At 38.3% G+C, this 18,152-nt stretch overlaps 1 protein-coding gene across 2 annotated transcripts in view; it reads left to right on the top strand.

Annotated features, from left to right (window-relative positions):
* Positions 1 to 18,152, top strand: part of cntnap2a (contactin associated protein 2a) — a 340,351-nt gene that overhangs the window by 141,859 nt on the left and 180,340 nt on the right. For both annotated transcript variants that reach the window (XM_077553952.1, XM_077553951.1), the window contains exons 4-9: positions 6,606 to 6,753; positions 13,368 to 13,420; positions 13,634 to 13,784; positions 14,956 to 15,140; positions 16,995 to 17,138; positions 17,722 to 17,983. In XM_077553952.1, the coding sequence (XP_077410078.1) occupies positions 6,606 to 6,753; positions 13,368 to 13,420; positions 13,634 to 13,784; positions 14,956 to 15,140; positions 16,995 to 17,138; positions 17,722 to 17,983 (943 nt within the window). The remainder of the gene's footprint in view (positions 1 to 6,605; positions 6,754 to 13,367; positions 13,421 to 13,633; positions 13,785 to 14,955; positions 15,141 to 16,994; positions 17,139 to 17,721; positions 17,984 to 18,152) is intronic.

Raw genomic sequence — 18,152 nt, 5'->3', positions numbered from 1 at the left:
GCGTGTGAGTGTGTGTGTATTCATTAGTTTACATAAAACCTATTAAAAAATCCCATACCGTTCACCTAAACCGAACACTTCCAGCCAGAGTCGTGAGGCCGTCAGGAGACCCGAGGAAGGACCAAAGAAAAGAAAGGAAAGTGAAATCCAGCATTGACCAGACACCACCCACCAGGCCACCAACCAGAGTCCTTCACCAACCCCAGAGACATCTAAATTCCAACAAATCAGGGAGACCTCAAGAGACTAAAGGAGAGACTGAGGAAAGGAAGGAAGGACAGACGAAGCAGAGTGAGATCCACAGACACCAGCCTCCACCGATTCAATGACCTGAGGAAGAAGCAGATTGTGTCTGAGTTTCGATAGATGCTGGTGTGGTGGATCTGGCATGCATGAAAATCTCCACCAAAGAGGGGAGCCGTCGACCCCTTCCAGGACAGAGCAAGCGCAACACCCCAGGGCCCCCCAGGCCGCGGCAGCGCCAAAGGACGACCCCCGGGCCCCGCAGCGGCCACCGGTCGGAGAGCAAACCCAGGAGCAGGAGCGCCCCCCACCCCAACACGGCCCGCGCCCCCAACCCAACGCAGCAGGACGGGGCACTGCAGGCCCGCCAGGCACCCCACTGGTCCACAGCCCCCGTTCCGGCCACAACCCCCCCCCCTTTCCCATCCACCCCAACCCAGCCCCAGCCGCGCCCAAAACCCAAAACCCCCAGACACCCTCCCACCCCCAGCATCCCCCCACCTTGACTGTGATAATTCAACAACAGTGGTGTCTATGTTGTTGATAATATTTCTGAACAGTGACTAAGTTTACATGCAGGCAATAACTCTTTTTTGTAAGACCATGTAAACACACCCCTTAACCCCAATTGGCTGCTCCTTTCATAACCGGAATTCTTGCTCATATAAACGCATTCGGAATACCTCGATCGATCGGGGCAAATGGGCAATGTTTTTTGCTGTTCGCATGCTCACTGTTTTCTTCTTCGACTATTTTTCTTCTTCTTCGCTTGTTTGATTTGCAAGGAATCTTGGTCTATGTAGTCATGACTTATATGTGCAGCTCCGTTGTACTTGCTTAAGGAGCCTCCCTAGAATAATTTTTCTGCTGCATTTTCACGTTACTTTGTGCCTCTACGGGAAAAAGGCCACAGTTTGTGCCCATATACTCATACGGTAAATACAAGTATATAAGTCTGTGCTTCTGGCGCGTAACCCGCTGAAAATACTAAAGAAGTTGTCAAGAAACATGACCCTCGCAGCAAAGAACCACACTTCTGGAGCGAGGAGGAAACCGACTACTTTATTTAGCACGGTTAGTGACATAAATATAATGTATTTTATTGACCGTATAGTAAGTTAAAAGCGGAAATTACGTAATTTACGTAATTACGTTGTCCGCGCATCGCGGTCCGAATGGGTTATTCCAAATGAGCATGTGAACGGGAGTAACTCTTTCCGCCACGCATTTAAACAACGGTCCTCTGGGCGTGTTTGTGTATAAACGTGAATAAGTCGCGTGTGTTCTCACAAGGACACCGCTGCTAGACTGTGCTTTGTCAGGTAAATGAATAGTGAAGTTTTGAATAGTGTGTGTCTCAGTGGTGGATAACTAATTAAGTTAGAAGAGCTGCAGAGTGTTTTCTGATAAATCACACACCTGGATTTATGCTCCTGTGGACTGAATTCTGTTGCTTTTTCTTGCTGCTTATCTTTTCATCCGGCATGCCAATCTGATCTTTGTTTAGCTTTTCTATTGTGTGAATCCCTCAGATAGATTTGGCTACCTAATCATATTGTCAATGAGTCATTTTCAGATTTTTTTTAGAAAGCAAAAGCCAAGTAACAATAGAGCAAGTATATGGAGCATTTGCGCTACTTTCTATTCACCAGTAAATATGTGTGAATTTCCTCGTGGAGCGCCACAGGCACTCAATTTAAAGTTTCGTGAGGACTATGATAAATCGGTTTATATTCTCGTGTAATTTTGGTTGGAACCCAAAATGTGCTACAGTGTTGAACACAATCCAATTCATCACTAAATTTGGGTCCCAGAAATCGCTGAAAAAATTATGTTTCTGGTGATAATTTCCTATTATTCTAATATGCATTTTATTCACACTTTCTATACAGGACCAGATGCTCCATTGGTTGGTTCAGCAGAGGGGGTCGTATATGAGTTGGATTAAGCAATTTATAAGAGTTGAAGCAGTCCAGTAGAATGTATAACATCTCTGGCTCTATTGGTGGTGCTCCATTAAATATGGTATTACCACAGTTTGTTCAGTTTTCTTGGCACAACATAGCCTACAAAGCCATCCTTAGAGCTTCACAGAAACTGCAATTTCTTCAATGGCCCTGCTTTGTCCCATACACTTGTCGATGAAAACAAAAGACCAGACCAGGCCACAGTGATTTCCCCTGGCACTGTTAGGGAAGGTTGCACACAATGGCCGTGTGTCCGGAGCGCTCTAGAGCGCTTGGCTGTTCCAGCAACAACAATCAAATGCCAGGAAAGGGCTTTCAGTCTTTTTTCCTTCTGCCTGGAGAGTCTCACTAATGTTAAACAAAAAGAGAAAAAAATGGGCACTGAGATATCCTGCTTAATAAGTAAAAGCTGATGATCAAATGTGGCCTCAATGTCAACATTAGCGAGTTTAAATAGACAGTATAACAGTTTTCTTCTTCTTGTTTTTTGACCATCTGTTTTATTTGTTTGTTCCAGTTCTCTCATCACCACTTTGCAAACAAACTTTGTTTGCTTTCCCTTGACTGCTAGAAAAGCAAGATTTTACTAATCACTTGTTAAAACTCAGCATGTTCTGTTTTTGACATCTGTAGATTTTAACGTCTTGAACAATGCCTGGGACAAATCATTAATAAAAGGGACTCTACTAAGGTTTTACAACCAGAACTATTGCAAAGGCACTAGTTTGACTTCTTGCATTTCTTATAAATATGTAGACATTTTAAATGAGTCTCAAAGGTTCACAGACCTTTAAAATTTCACTTGTGCTTTGGCTTCCTGAGAGGCATTCATTGTTTTTACTTGGTTTAAATAGGCTCTTATGGTTGACACACTCGCATACATATCAATTCCTTTTTTTAAATTTAACTGCTGGTAAATGATTTGACTTCGGAGCAGGGGCGATTAAATGGTCCACTAAGCAGACTTTTCCAAAGTGTGACTTATTTTTTCCCATCTTCATCATCCCAATCGTCTGTCCTTTTTCCTTGCTCCTGCTGCCCTGCTCTGCATTAGAATGCGTTTGAGTTCATTCAGCCAAGCCAAGATACGTGCTAAATTGTAGGATGGACACAATAGACAAATAAAGGAAGGAATCATAGGAATTGGGAGACTGGGGATGTACTGTAGCTTTTGAGTTGAGGTAAAAAAAAAAAAAAAAAGGTTTTTCTCTCTCATTCGTTGTACAAGGAATGAGTGGGCTGCATGGACAAAAGCGGTATTTTGCACTCAGTCAGCCATATTCCGAATAAATATACAGAGTTGCTGGGGAAAAAAAGGGGGGGGGGCTTTGAGAAGAGTGGACAGCAAGGCTTAGTACCAGTATCTTCTTGCTTGTGTGTGTACATTGAATACATTTACACACAAAGGAAAAATTTTGGTAGCCTTCTGTTGCAGCGCTTGTTTTTTGTAGTCACTTTAATTTGAGTTCTTAGCACACAAAAAAAGATTATTAGTTTATAATGTGTCAGTCTGATTTAGTTTTATCTGACAAGTCAAATACATTTGAGTAGCTTTAGTCATTTTTAAATTCAAATTGAATAATTTCACTTTTTTTGACAAAATACTTAACTTTAACTTTAATACTTTAACAAAATAGACTGTAAATAACAACATGGCCGCCAACACAAACTCTTTACTAACTTAGCTTTCTGATCATTCTTTCCAAGGAATGGCCAACATTATAATGCATCTGTATTGTTTTGTGGGGATCAACAACAGGTCTGAAATGCTGAGTTCCCTGACCTGTTACTTTGCACAGGCTCGTAGTGAAATTCATATGTGCACCCTCCCGCATTTCAAAATCATGCCTAATAAACATCCCTAAAGACAGAAAATACCACACAAATTTATAAAAAAAATATATAAACATTTATATCATATTTTAAGGTGGGGTCTTTTTTTTTCAATTTTGGTATTAAAGTAATCCAAAAGTAACTCAAAGTAATCACATTACATTATTTTTATGGTGCTTGGATTGCATTATTAAGCAACTGTATCAGAATACATTTTTAAAGTAATGCTAGCAACCCTGGGTTGCTCGTACACTAACAAATTGTTATTGAGTCTGTTTCCCTGTGTCGGTGTAACTTTGAGGGAGAATTGAAACCATTCACCTAAACATACAGCATCAAACATCCCAAGTGCCTCCCCAAAGAGCCATATGCAGCTGTGAGAAAGTGAAGCAGAGCACTAATACACAATTTGCGTGCATTTGTATGCTCAGTTAACCTTTCCTGGGTAAATAGAACTGTTACAAATAAAAGAGATGGAAAGGCACCGGGGAGACAGAAAACAGAAATATCTCATCGCTGTTTTGGGGAATGTGCATGTAGAATAGCTCTAAGCTTAGTTTGAACTTCACGACTTACCCGTGGAGATAGGTTATCTTCCGGGAAGCATGCAGTACTGTACATGGATCAGTGTGGAGTCGTTTGAAAGCAAAGTGTCTGTTCCCCTCCGTTCCTCTTCTGCTATGCATCTTATCTGGAAAAACACATGGCTTTCTTTTGTCTTGTCTTTTCAGCTATTGAGTTTTTACAACTGCATTCAACCAAAAACTTTTAGGCTAAAACACTCTGAGTATGCATGTATAAGAAATGTAGAAGATGACATGGTGTGTCTTTTAAGATTTTTTTTCCTCTCAATCAAAGAGGTATCTTTGTTTATTGACCGTATCTATCTCAGCAATTATTAGTCACTGGGAGAACTATTAAATGTTCATCCATCAGATGGCATAAAATAACAAACCAAAAAAAGGCAATCTTACTACTCTATCCATGTCCATAGCCATGATCTCCACATCAACCTTCCCATTTCCATAAACAGAGCTCTCAATTTGCTTACCCAACTGTTCAGCGGGAGCTATACTTTTATATTGAATGGCCAAAAATTTGCATTTTGTGCACACATTAAATTTATATTAGGGGTGTCAGGCGATTAAAACTGACTTCAATAGTTAACTCACGATTAATCACAAACGTTATATCTGTTCCAAATGTACGATAAAATGTACAATAAAATATTTTTTCCCCAAGTTTTCATACTCTTGTTAACATAAAAGTGGAAAAAAAATATTAAACTAATTATGGCTGCATCTTTTAGTCATTGTTACAGTAATTTCCAGAGGTGGGCATCATCATTGACTAGAATTAATGATTGATGGAAGTGTCCACCTTTTGGCATGTGCTTCAGCACTTTCAGCGAATGCTTGATAATGCGAAGCCTCACAAAAATACACGGATTAAGAAAAATCATGTATACACACTGCGATCGAGAGAAGTAATCCTGCTTTACTCTGTGCTCAGTCAGTGCATTTTTTCAAGGCATTTCCATCAATCATCAATTCCAATGACGATGCCCAGCACTGGTAATTTCATAATAATCCATAAAATTCAGTTAAAATTAAAAGGATGTCCTGTACTGTAAAAAAATGAGTGTGATATTGATTTGTGTTGAGGTAAATTTTCTGCCACCAGATGGCACAATTGCATTGGTTAGATGTTGACAGCTCAGTGCCTTTTTCTTTTCATATTAAGAGTTACTTGTGAAATTCTGCACATTTTTAAAATTGTAAAACACAACTTGACCCCACTCTCCACAAATATATGTATTGTTATTAAATTTATTACTGCAAAATTTTGACGTGGACGTGTCTGCTGTGTTGTGACTGAAATTCCCCCTGTACAGGCTTTCCAAGTAAGGGGAGGTCATTAATCGCGCGTTAAAAAAAGTAGTGGCATTGAAGGAACTTTGATTTAACTCAAAATGAACGCACTCATTTTGACACCCCTAATTTATATTGTTGTTTATATATGCCCTCTTTTCAACTTTGACCATCTGCACCTTTAAAGATCTCTACACACACCTGTTGAGCTCAGCATAGAGCGCCACAGTTGTAGGGTCAGATGCTCATGAAAAAATGTTTTGTGTTAAGGTTGCCAATGAGGAAGTGGGCACTCTTAATAAGTGTTTTAAAGCTTGAACTGCTCAGACCACTCAGGTCTTATAGGCAAAGGGACTGTCAACCACATCAGCTCCAGGCACCCATTTAGTCTCCAGGGAGCTATTTTAAGTACGGAAATAGAACAGAGAGTTTTTTACATGTACTTTGAGTTCAACAAGGCACAATTTCCTCTTCAAATCCCCTGCAGTCAGACTGTCTCATGGCATAATAATACTCATATAGACTCATAATTATGTTGTATGTTTTGTGAGTGTGTGCCTCCTCAGGGCAGGATGTGGCGAGCGGAACAAATACTTTTTGCTCTTAGCTCCCCAAAGCCTCTTGTTTGACCGTAGGCGCACAGCTTTGATGTATTTAATTTCATCATGTGTGTCCTCGTTTATGTGCACAGGCCTTTTCTGGAAACTCAAACTCGGAGAGTGCAATTCGGCACGAGCTGCAGCACGGAATTGTGGCTCGCTTCCTGAGGCTCGTCCCCCTGGAATGGAGCAAAGAGGGCAGGATTGGTCTTCGGATAGAAGTCTACGGCTGCTTGTACTGTAAGTACACATTGTGTACACATCCAAGCATACACATATTAGTTCAGTATGGGCTTAATCTATTTTATCATAGTTACTCATATTACCTGTTTGTACAGTATATTTCACCAAGAATCATTTCTCAAGATGATAAATTATTACCATGACAACCACCAGCCTTTACCTTTACCCTTACAAGACAGGCACACACTCTAAAAACAGTTGGGTCAAAAGTGAATTTGCAAATTCATTGGCAAATTAAAATTCAACATGGTCAAAAACAAAAACTAAAAAACAAACAAATTCCATAAATATACAACCGAAAGGGGGTAGGCAGAAGCAAAAGCTTTTCATTTCTGTGCCTACCCCTCTAGCACTATAAAATAGAAGAAAATAAGAAATATTCAATCATTCAATAATTGTACATTTTATATAGTAACAAATCAAAACAAGTCGCCACAGGGCCCACAGCAAGGCTCAACCAAACAAATACCAAACATTCAACACACATCAACTTCATTATGCTGGTAAATAAATCTGTGATTATCTTTCCATAGTATAGCTCATTATCATACCACCCTTACAAAGTTTTTTCATCATATTTAACGACCTACAGGTTTTGATACTTTCAGAACAGTTGTTCCACAGATTGACACCTTTTACTGACACAGTGACTTTTGACATTTGTACGTATTTTTGTTTTTTCAAATAGTAGGGATCCGCTGAGATTATTTTCTTTGTCTCTGACTTTAAACAATGTCTGGATACTTTGTGGTAACTGTCCATTTTTTGCCTTAAACATAATTTCGAGTGTGTTAAGACTTACTATGTCATTAAATTTTAGTATATTTAACTGAATAAAAAGTGGATTAGTTGATTCTCTAAACACTTTTTGACTAATGATTCACATTGCTTTCTTTTGCAACAAGAAAATAGCATTTGTATTTGTTTTATAAGTATTACCCCAAACCTCAATACAGTAAATCATATATGGAACTATGAGTGAATAATATAATATTTTTAGGGAGTTTTTGGTTTATAAAATGTTGTGCCTTGTATAAAAGAGCAATAGATTTTGTTATTTTCATTTTGACATAGTTTATATGAGATTTCCAAGATAATTTACGATCAGAAATGTAAATTTGCTCACAGTATCAATTTCAACCTCACTAATTTTAATCTTTCTGCGTTCATTTGATACCGGATTTTCCAGAAATGAACTCATTTTGTTTTCCTAGTATGTAGTGATAATTTGTTTGGATCATTTCTTAACAATTTGTAATTAATTCTCAACTGTATCCGGGAGTTGTTTCTAGTGATCCCTACTACAAAAAAACATGTCATCAGCACATAAAACACCCTTCAACGAAGTGTTAACCAAATGTAAATCATTAATATGCAAAACAAAAAGTAAAGGTCCAAGAACTGATCCATGTGGAACATGTCATGTTACATCACAAATAATTGAAATTGTGTTGTTAATATATACTGTACATACAGTATATATAAAAGTAACCTAATTATGGATCAAAAATGGACCAATCCACTTTATGGGTCAATTTGACCCAATTTTCTGAGTTGTTTTATACAAAATGACCCAATTGTTTTACCCAAGTAAAGGATTTGACCAATATTTATTAGTTGTTTTACACAAAAAGACCAATTTCTTGACTCAAAGTTGGGTCAAATTGACCCAAGTAGAAGATTGGTCAATTTTTGACCCATAGTTTAGGTTATTTTTGACCCAACTGTTTTTAGAGTGCACATTTATGCTGTCTTGTGAAACAAATGGTAAGAGTGACGATTATTATCAATGGAATGGAGTAATTTGTCTGATTGAACTGGACTCTTGTTTTGATTCCAATGTCCTATAAGTATGTTCTGATGAGTAATGCTTATCTTAGTTTTTCATTCAAACTGCAAACTAGATGAAATTGAATTAACAACGCTTTGGGCGGTTGCATCAATTAGTGCATCATCAATCTGTGCTACAATAAACTCAGTTCAACACAAACAAACATCTAGAAAAACATCTATTAGTGTTATTATGGTTATCCCTGTTATGTATCGTTCCAATGAACTTCCTAAAATCAAAACCACAACTTCAAGCCATCACAAACATTAACAAATGGCATTAAATCCTATGACTTAGTTTCCTATTAAAGAGAATGTGTGCTGACACTGTGACTTTGCATATAAAATAGTGAAGAGTAGTAAGAAAGAGAAGAAGTGAGTGAGCAGAGTAGATGCAGAGATAGATATGCCTATGGGGCAGCAATGTTGACTCTCTTCTGAGAAAAACAGCAAGTGTATGTCCAAAAGCTTGCTAGATTTGTCACTCGTTAGAAAATAAATCACCAAAGGGGCCCAAAAAGTCAATAAATCTCTTGCAAAGTTGGCAACAGTATTTCTCCTGCTGCTCTGTTCCTCCTCCTCCACAACAAATCGAAATAGAATTATTTCAAATCTAATGCACTTACTGCATTTGCCAGAAGCATAATGATCATTCTGCTATACTTTCAATAAAGATTGAATTAACACAAAAACAAAACTTTCCAAACAGAAAGCTAGCAGTCGTCTTAGTCAGACAATCGTATAGGGAGACTCGTAAGCCTCAACAAAATCTACCACTCATTCTTAAGGCTGGAGCGATCAATAATGTACACAGCAGTGGAGCTGCCTGTCAAACACCAGCAATTTTGGGAGTAAAAAGTTGGAAAAGCATACCTGAAAAACAAGTCAATAACAGAACAGTTGGATGCATATTATGCTGTGTCAATTTAAACCATGTCTTACTGTTTGACTTGATAATAAAATTTGTGTTGTGTAATTTAAATCTACTAAAAATTGAGTTACAATCAACACAAACCTTTTAAGTTGTCTGCAGCTAAAAGAACAAAGTTAATGTCTGATGGTGTGGTGATTCACTCGCCTGAATGCTTAGCAGGCAGAAAGTTCAGTTCTTAGATGGTGTGAAGTGCGGTGACCAGTCCATAATCTGGCTTCCACCTGAAGTCATCTAAAACAAGATAAGCGGTATAGAAAATGGATGGATGGATGGATAGATGGAAGGGTAAACTGCATAGAGATAACTCCCATCTCTTATTCAGCATACTTTGAAGCAGTCCTTCACGCTACAGAACTGCTAACATTTAATTTTTTAATCAGTACCCCTGGTGATATCCAGGAAGTGGTTTATCACAATAAAACCTTGATAAAGCTACATATTTTAGGCCATTTTCTTTTCTTAAGTCAAACAAAGGTCCTCTTTGACACTGATGGAAAGATTTTGGTATTAAAAAAAAAAGTTAATTATTATTGCTCCAGGCTGGAACCCTTCACCCTGCAAAAACCTTAATTCACTGTACAAACACTCTTGTAATATTATAAGAAGAATAAATATGTGTTCTTCTAAGGTTGTGGTTTCCAGAAGATTTTCTTTAAACTCCAAATTGTACAACTTTTGGGATGTTTGACTTTGGACGTTCCACTGTACATATTCAGCCAGTGTGATATAAGAAGGGACCTGAACTATGCAACTATAGAATTATTTTTAAGCCACACTTCTTCTTGCAGGGACACAATTATAAAATGGCCAGACTTTAAGTATTTCCTTGTGTGTTCACCTCCATAGACCTATACAATTGTTCTAGTTTTCAAACATAAAATATTGTCCAGCAGCTGAGACAAAATAGTAAACAGTCAAATTAACTTGATTTATTACGCGCTTAAAAAAGTAACTTTCCTGCAAACTTGCCAAATGTGTATGTTAGTTGTAGATAGCAATTCTGAGGCTTTGAGTATGTATGATAATTGAGTTCTGTGGCATATTGTGACTCATCTGGGCCAATGCACTGAACAGCGGGTCTGTTTTTGTGTGTGTGGAGCTGGAGGCTAAAAAGGAGTCATGATCCAACGTGCTGTGAGAAGCTCATTTCCATTTTGATGAACAAAGAATCAGCCAAAAATCAATTACTGCACAGACTAGTCAGGAAATTGAAAGAAAGGAATCTGAGTCGAGTCAAACTAATTATTTGTATTTATAAATTGCAAATGGCATCATGTAAGTAGAATTTGAGGAAGCCATTGTGATCATTGTCTTTACCTAAAATCAGATTAGAAAAGTATGCAGAAAACATGATTTTCAGTATAGTGTAAATTAATGGGTCATTGAGAGAAAAGGATTTCAACAAAACAAGCACAGTTGATTTATTTAAAAAAAAACAAAAAACGAAATACTTCTTATTTATGATTTACTATTATTTTACTATTAGTTAAAATTTAGGACATTTTTAATTTAGGACACACATCTATCATGTAAGCTTTCAAATGATTGCACCACATAAATTTTTCAACTTAAATCAAAGTTATTAGACTAACAATTAGCCATCTAAACAAAACAAGCTAGCTTTTTTCAGGTCATAACGCATGATGTCCAAATATGACCGCAAATGCCAGTAGCTACTGATAAAAGGGTAACTTTTTTACATAGTTGTGTGATGGTACAAACCTGATAGCTGCTCGCATAGGTTCTTGACTGTCTTGTGGATGATACAAACTCCTTTCTTTTTAAATGTAGCTATTTCATAATAAAAGTCCAAAACTTGTTATATCTTTTTGGCCGCACCACGTGATAATTCATAAAATAGGCATCATCGGACAAACTTATCCGTCAATGAAACCTAATAAAAATGTAATACAAAGGAATATAAATATCTTAATTTTGCCACAAAAATCTACAATTTTGCCCCGTTTAGTTATTGTGATTAAGTGTTTTATTATTTTTGTTTAATTAATATCTTATTTGACATTTGTCCATTAAATAGCTGTGGAAATAAATACTATAACATGCTATCAACTTTTTATATCTTACGGTCTTCCAAGTTAATCCAAATACTACGTATTGTGAGCTAATTGACACCAAAATAGTAATTTTCTGGATTAAAGGTCAGAAAACCTTGGCCATCATGTTTACCTGCTGGTGTTCATCCAGACTATGAAGCCTGGATAGAGTCCAAGGGGTAATATGACGCCAGAAAGCCCCCACCTACTCAACGGCAGGTCAACATCTCTGCCCCCCTCACGCTCTTCATCACCCAGGAGTCGGCAGTTTGCAAAACTCTCAAGTCTCCATTAAGTTCCGAACCTGTCATCACACAGTCGGGCTAAATGTACAATACCTCATGAAGCCATTGGAAAACTGTCACCTACTGAGCCTGCAACATAAACATGGGCGAGAGTGATGATGAGGAGGAGCAGGCAGATAGAAAAAGCCATAAGGGATGGAGGAAATGAGAGGAAAATAGATTTAAGTGAGAATGGAGCGTTGTAGCCTTTACCGTTAACATGTTTGTCTATAATTTTTGTCATAATCTACTGAGATAACGCTCACCTTCTCTTCCTGTGGTCCATGTTTAGTGTGTTTACGCACTATTCCACCAAACAGCACAGTGATTACTTGTCACGTTTTAAATAAGTTGACTGACTGTTTACAAGTTTGAAGACACCTGTGATGCTAATTAGAGAACAGATATTGGTTAAACATGTCCATGTGGCCAAATTATTTCCAATCTTTTTTACCATCATCATCAGACCGGTTTTATAAATGTATTTGTAAAAGTAATTATGTTGAACTGCACACAATTGAAAAAGCAGTGTCTGATTTTCATTGGTTAGTTTTCTTTTTTCTCCTTTTTTTAATTATTATTACTAATATTATTGGTATTATTTATGTTAATAATTATTATTGTTTCAACAGGGGGTGTACAAGCAATTTGGCCCCCATGTGTAAGTGTCGCACTTTGTATTGATATTTTTCGTATTTTGTTAGGGTTAGATCAATTATTATAAATCATAAATCATTAATGTTCATACAAACTGCCAACATCAGTTTCTTCACATGAATGACACCATGAATTATTAATAATAACGTGTAATTAAACGTAACTTGAACACATTTGTTATTTCAGAAATGTGATTTTGAACTGGTAGCCCTTTGCTTTAATTAGAATGCAAGAAGTATTGTAGCGGTCAAAACGTTGGTGACCCCTGCGCTACATCGGAAACACGCTTTACTACTTAATGGAGCACTGGATGGGCCAAAAAACTGCACTGAAAATTAAGAGTTGACAGGTATTTACCATCTGTGCCTTATTCAATAACTCCCCGAGAGACTTGGCTGAGTGCCTTCAAATCAGTATCATATCAGTCTTTTTTTTGACAATATGCAGACCACAATCTTTTCACCTTTGGCGGAAGCCTGCTGCGAGTCCCTTTTGAATACCTTTCTAGTTCCCTCAGCAGTTGATCACGAAAAATATAACATGCTCCTGCCAATCCCCTCACAGGACCCACATCACACTGCCAAACTCTTGAACAGGTGGTGCGGTTATCAAAGATTGAAGACTACTTCAAACACCTCACTTCATTTCTCTGAAGATCTCAAAATCACATCTTGCCTCTGTCACCTTTGTACATACCAGTCCTACTGTTAGAGATGACAAATTATTGTGATGCCTTGTAATGCATAGGGTAGCAAATGGCCTTTTGGGATTGAGTTGTATGCGATACTTTGTTGCTGTGGTCTCTCTTCCCTTTTTGAATTGTTTCTTCATCTCTCTTTCATTTATTTTCAGGGGCAGACATGATCAATTTTGATGGGCAGGGTGTGATCGCGTATCGTTTTAAGGTAATGTTTGTTTTCAGTTTTTGAAGAGCACTAAAACAAAGCAAGTCAAAATGTTTGATGTGCGTCATCATATACTGCTCATTTAGAGTTGGGAGCTTGTGGAATCCAGCTTTTAAAAATGCTATTATGACGAAAGCGACTGAAATACTTAATTCCCCTTTTTAGGGTTTGTAGATATCAAAGTAGAGGTTGTGCTGTGTGTATTGTGTCTAGGTGAAGAAGATGAAGCTCATCAAGGACGTGATCGCACTAAGGTTTAAGACGTCGGAGAGCGAGGGGGTGATTCTCCATGGAGAGGGGCAGCAGGGGGACTACATCACCTTGGAGCTCCGCACGGCAAAGCTGCTGCTGCAGATCAACTTGGGTGGGCAACACAGCAAACATATTCACTTTTAATTTCAATTTTTTAAGCTTTGAACATGACTGACAAGTGACCCTGTGTGATGGTATCAAATCAAATCATTTTCCATCTTATCACTGAGTACGTTTACATGCAATCGATAACCTTTGTAAAACCCAGATATTGGCACTATTTGGGTGCTGAACATGCTCTTATTTGGATTGTTTGAAACCCGAATAAGACTCCTGGGTTACCCCTTTTTTTAACCCAAACGGTTTGGCCAAATAAACACGTTATTAATACCTCTCAGGGCATTGTTTTGAGCTCTGCGCATGCTCTATTCACAAGGAATCTTTCTCTTTTGAGTACGGGAACTACTTGTACTTGAATGTGCAGCGGATACAGTGCATTGATTTCTCTTTGACGTTTTCGTGATATTTTCTGCCTCTACGGCGAAGATACCAAAGTGTGTATCTATACACACATATATACTGTACGAGTATACAATTCCGTGCTTCTAGAAAGAACCACACTTTTGGAGCGAGGAGGAAACCGACTACTTGCATTAGCGTAGTGAATGATATTAATTAACGTCTTTAATTGATTGTAAAAAGTTAAAAGTGTAAATGACGTATATTTGCACAATGACGTTGTCTGTGTGTCGCGCTTTCCTTAGGTGTATTGCAATTGAGTAACTGTCCGCTCACTGATGTAAATGAGTTATCCTGAATGTTTCAGAAACTGGAATTTTGACCTTAAACCGAATATTGACTACAAGTAAACATAGTCAGTCATGCACTGAAGCTCAGTCGAAACACAACAGGCAAGGCGTGTTGCTGTTTTTATAATTCCAAACAGTGTTAGTTACAAAATACTTTTTTTTCGTAAAATCAGGAAGATTATACATAGTTCTAAGCAATTCATAAGATTTTCTCTAAAATCATCCATATAAATGCAGAGTAATGCGCAGCACAATGGAAGTGTATCGGTATCTGTAGCTAGCTAATGAAGCAACAAAAACTATTTTACTTTATACTATCATGCTGCTTTTTAGTGGACAGGAAAAACTACTTACTGGTATTTACAACAACATTACACATTTACCAAAAGATTAATTGGACAATAAAATACTACTGCTAAATGACTTCTGAAGGAATTTCTAATTACTTATGTTATTGTCATACCTTAATTGCAGGCAGTAACCAGTATGGCTCTATTCTGGGTCATACGTCAGTGACAACGGGCAGCCTCTTGGATGATAACCACTGGCACTCGGTGGTGATTGAGCGTTACCGGCGTAATGTCAATTTCACCCTGGATAGACACACTCAGCACTTCAGGACCAACGGGGAATTTGACCACCTGGACTTGGACTATGAGGTAAATGCACATTTATGTATGGTACAGACATACAGTTTGTGCAGTATGCACAGACTGACCAGGCAGTCTTTATAGGGAAATAATTCCTGGTATCATGGTTGAGACTTCTATTACTATTAACAGAGCACAAATATGCATGTAAGTATACTTTCAAAGGACAATAATGTCATTATTTCTGAATAAATAACGTCTAATAGACTCAGCATTACACTGTATGCCAAATAGCAAGCAGAGCTGGCAAATTCTTCCCTAATAAACTGGAACTTTGATGAAACTTGGCTATCTGCATGCAGATTTTCCAACTTTTTGCTCCTCACTGATGGCCTCTGCTCTCTCAAGAGTAAAATGATAGCACCCAGGAAATTATATATTGGCTTTACACGGTGCTAATATGATGCTAATCCATAACATTCACATAATTAATGTTGCAATGGAAGGTGACACAATGGGTTTGCATCATAATACTTGAAACAGGAAATTTTTTTTTTTTTGAATGTGTAAGAAGGATGATAGCTGTTTGTGTGTAATGTGATTACAGGCTTGCTTGTATTTGCTTTTGTGTACATTGTGTGCATGAGACCAGTGTGTGGATGTATTGATATACGCACATGTGTGTGTGTTTGTGTGTGTGACCCCAACCAGCTATTGCTGATAAGGCGGATCTCTTCCACTGTTAGTCAGACACTGTGAACCAAGGCTGGACAATTAAAGTGAAGCCGTTCAATTAAGGGATCTTCAGGGAGATCCATACGACAGTCAACAGTTAGTGTGTGTGTGTGTGTGTGTGTGTGTGTGTGTGCGAGCGTTTGTGTGTGTGTGTGTTTATGCATCTGTTGTGTGCCTGCACAAGTCCTGGAAAATTCCTCTCTAATGTATGCCTTGCAGTTGTAAAGCAAAACAATGACTACGTTTACATGCAGGCAATAACCATTTTAAAACCCGAATATTGGCAATATTTGGGTTTTGAAAGGCCATGTAAACACGTGCAATAACCCGAATATGCTGTTTTTTCTTTTTCAGTTTCTAAAAACCTGAATATTCCCCTTGGGTTACCCCTTTCATAACCGGAATACTGGTTCATATAAACAGAATCGGAATACCTGGAATCAACGGGGCATTGCTTTTCGTTGTGCGCATGCTCTCAACCTCTTCTTCGTCTCCTTTTCCTCTTCTTCGCTTATTTGCACTCGCAAGGAATCTTGGTCTTTGTAGTAACGACTTGTATGCACAGCGCCGTCCTATACAGGCCCCGCTTGAATACATTGATTTCTATGCGGTGTTTTTACGTTATATTGTGCCTCTATGGCAAAAATGCCAGTTTGTGACAAATTAACTATTCATGTGAGACAGACGCGACATCACTCGTAATGCTTAAACAATGTTCATCTCCAGCTTGCAATGTTCAACAATACACGTCCGTGTAGGAACATTAGGTGACACACACACATAGTTACGCTTTATCCAAACAAAGTAAGTCCGTGCTTCTGGCGTGACAAAAAACACACTTCTGGAGCGAGTAGGAAACCGACTACTGCTATTTAGCGTAGTGAGTGACATGAATATAATGTATTTTATTGACCGTTAAAAGTTAGAAGCGGAAATGACGTCTTTTTCTGCCATGATGGTGTCCATCTTTCACCCCCTTACATCGGGTTATTCCAAACGCCATGTATACAGGGGTAACTCTGTCAACTTGCGCATGTTAACGTGTTATTCCGATTGTTCCAGAAACACAAATTCTGACCATAACCCGAATATTGCCTTCATGAAAACGTAGTCACTGTAACTCACACCAACTGAACATAAGAAATGTCTTCCACAAGTGAACTTTTTTTTCCTCTTCTGCCTCACTAGTTGAGCTTTGGGGGGATGCCGTACAGCGGCAAGCCAGTAGGAGGTGGGCGCAAGAACTTTAAAGGCTGCATGGAGAGCATCAACTACAATGGAGACAACATTACTGACCTGGCCCGAAGGAAGAAGCTGGACACCTCAAGCTTTGTGAGTCAGATATTGTTAACATTGTAAACATATTGTTAAATTAATAGCATGCTCACCCAAAACTTTTAATGCAGTTAAATATATGTATTGAATGTGGGCAGACTATCAATCATTCAGTATTTTATTTTAGTATATTTTTATATTCTATTCAAGTATATATATCAAGTGTTATTTTTCACTGAAGTTCTGTGGATCTGTTCTGATCTTTGTTCAAAAGAGTGCCTGAACAAAAGAAGACGCAATCAAAGTAGAGTTCAAGCTGCCGCTCAAATCCTCCTTGACTCACACAGCTATTAATTCCTCATCAAAATAGTCAGATTTCAAAGACACGTTCACAGGCACCGTGAATTGCTTGAAAAGCAGCTGAATACAATGCAGAGAATTTGGTTTTGGTTGCAGTGTTGAGCACTTTCAAAGATTAGTTACCAGAACCTAAACACTCATTAATGTCGTAGGCTGAATTTTCACTGCAGATCGCTTGATGACATCAGGTACACAATACGTTTATTTGTGATATTCTTTTCAGTCTTATTTGCGCAATTGACTGATTTTTCTCTCTATCTCTAAATTTCCATATTCACAGCGCAACCTTTCGTTTTCCTGTGTGGAGACGCACGCCTTCCCTGTCTTTTTCAACGGCACCAGCTTTCTGCAGCTGCCTGGTCGGGCCGCTCACAACCTCATATCGGTGGGTCTTCAGTTCCGTACATGGAATCCGCACGGACTACTCCTCTTTAGTAACCTTGACGATGGAACTCTGGAAATGTCACTTGAAGACGGCAAGGTGGTTGTTCACATCAATGTGACCAGGGCAGCCAGGCACTACCTGGTGGGCTTAACGTCAGGTGAGTCAACATGTGGATGCATGCAGATATGCAGATATCATTTGTATCACATTATGGTGTGTTGCAAACAGTTTCAAATCTGTTGGAAATCATTCGTTTGAGAATCTAGATCAATTATTTTTTACATATTCCAAAAGATATAGGTTTTTATTAGGGATTACTCTTGAGG

This window comes from Vanacampus margaritifer, chromosome 20 (assembly GCF_051991255.1).
Source record: "Vanacampus margaritifer isolate UIUO_Vmar chromosome 20, RoL_Vmar_1.0, whole genome shotgun sequence".
NCBI lineage: Eukaryota > Metazoa > Chordata > Actinopteri > Syngnathiformes > Syngnathidae > Vanacampus > Vanacampus margaritifer.
This window is presented reverse-complemented; position numbering and strand designations above follow the sequence as displayed.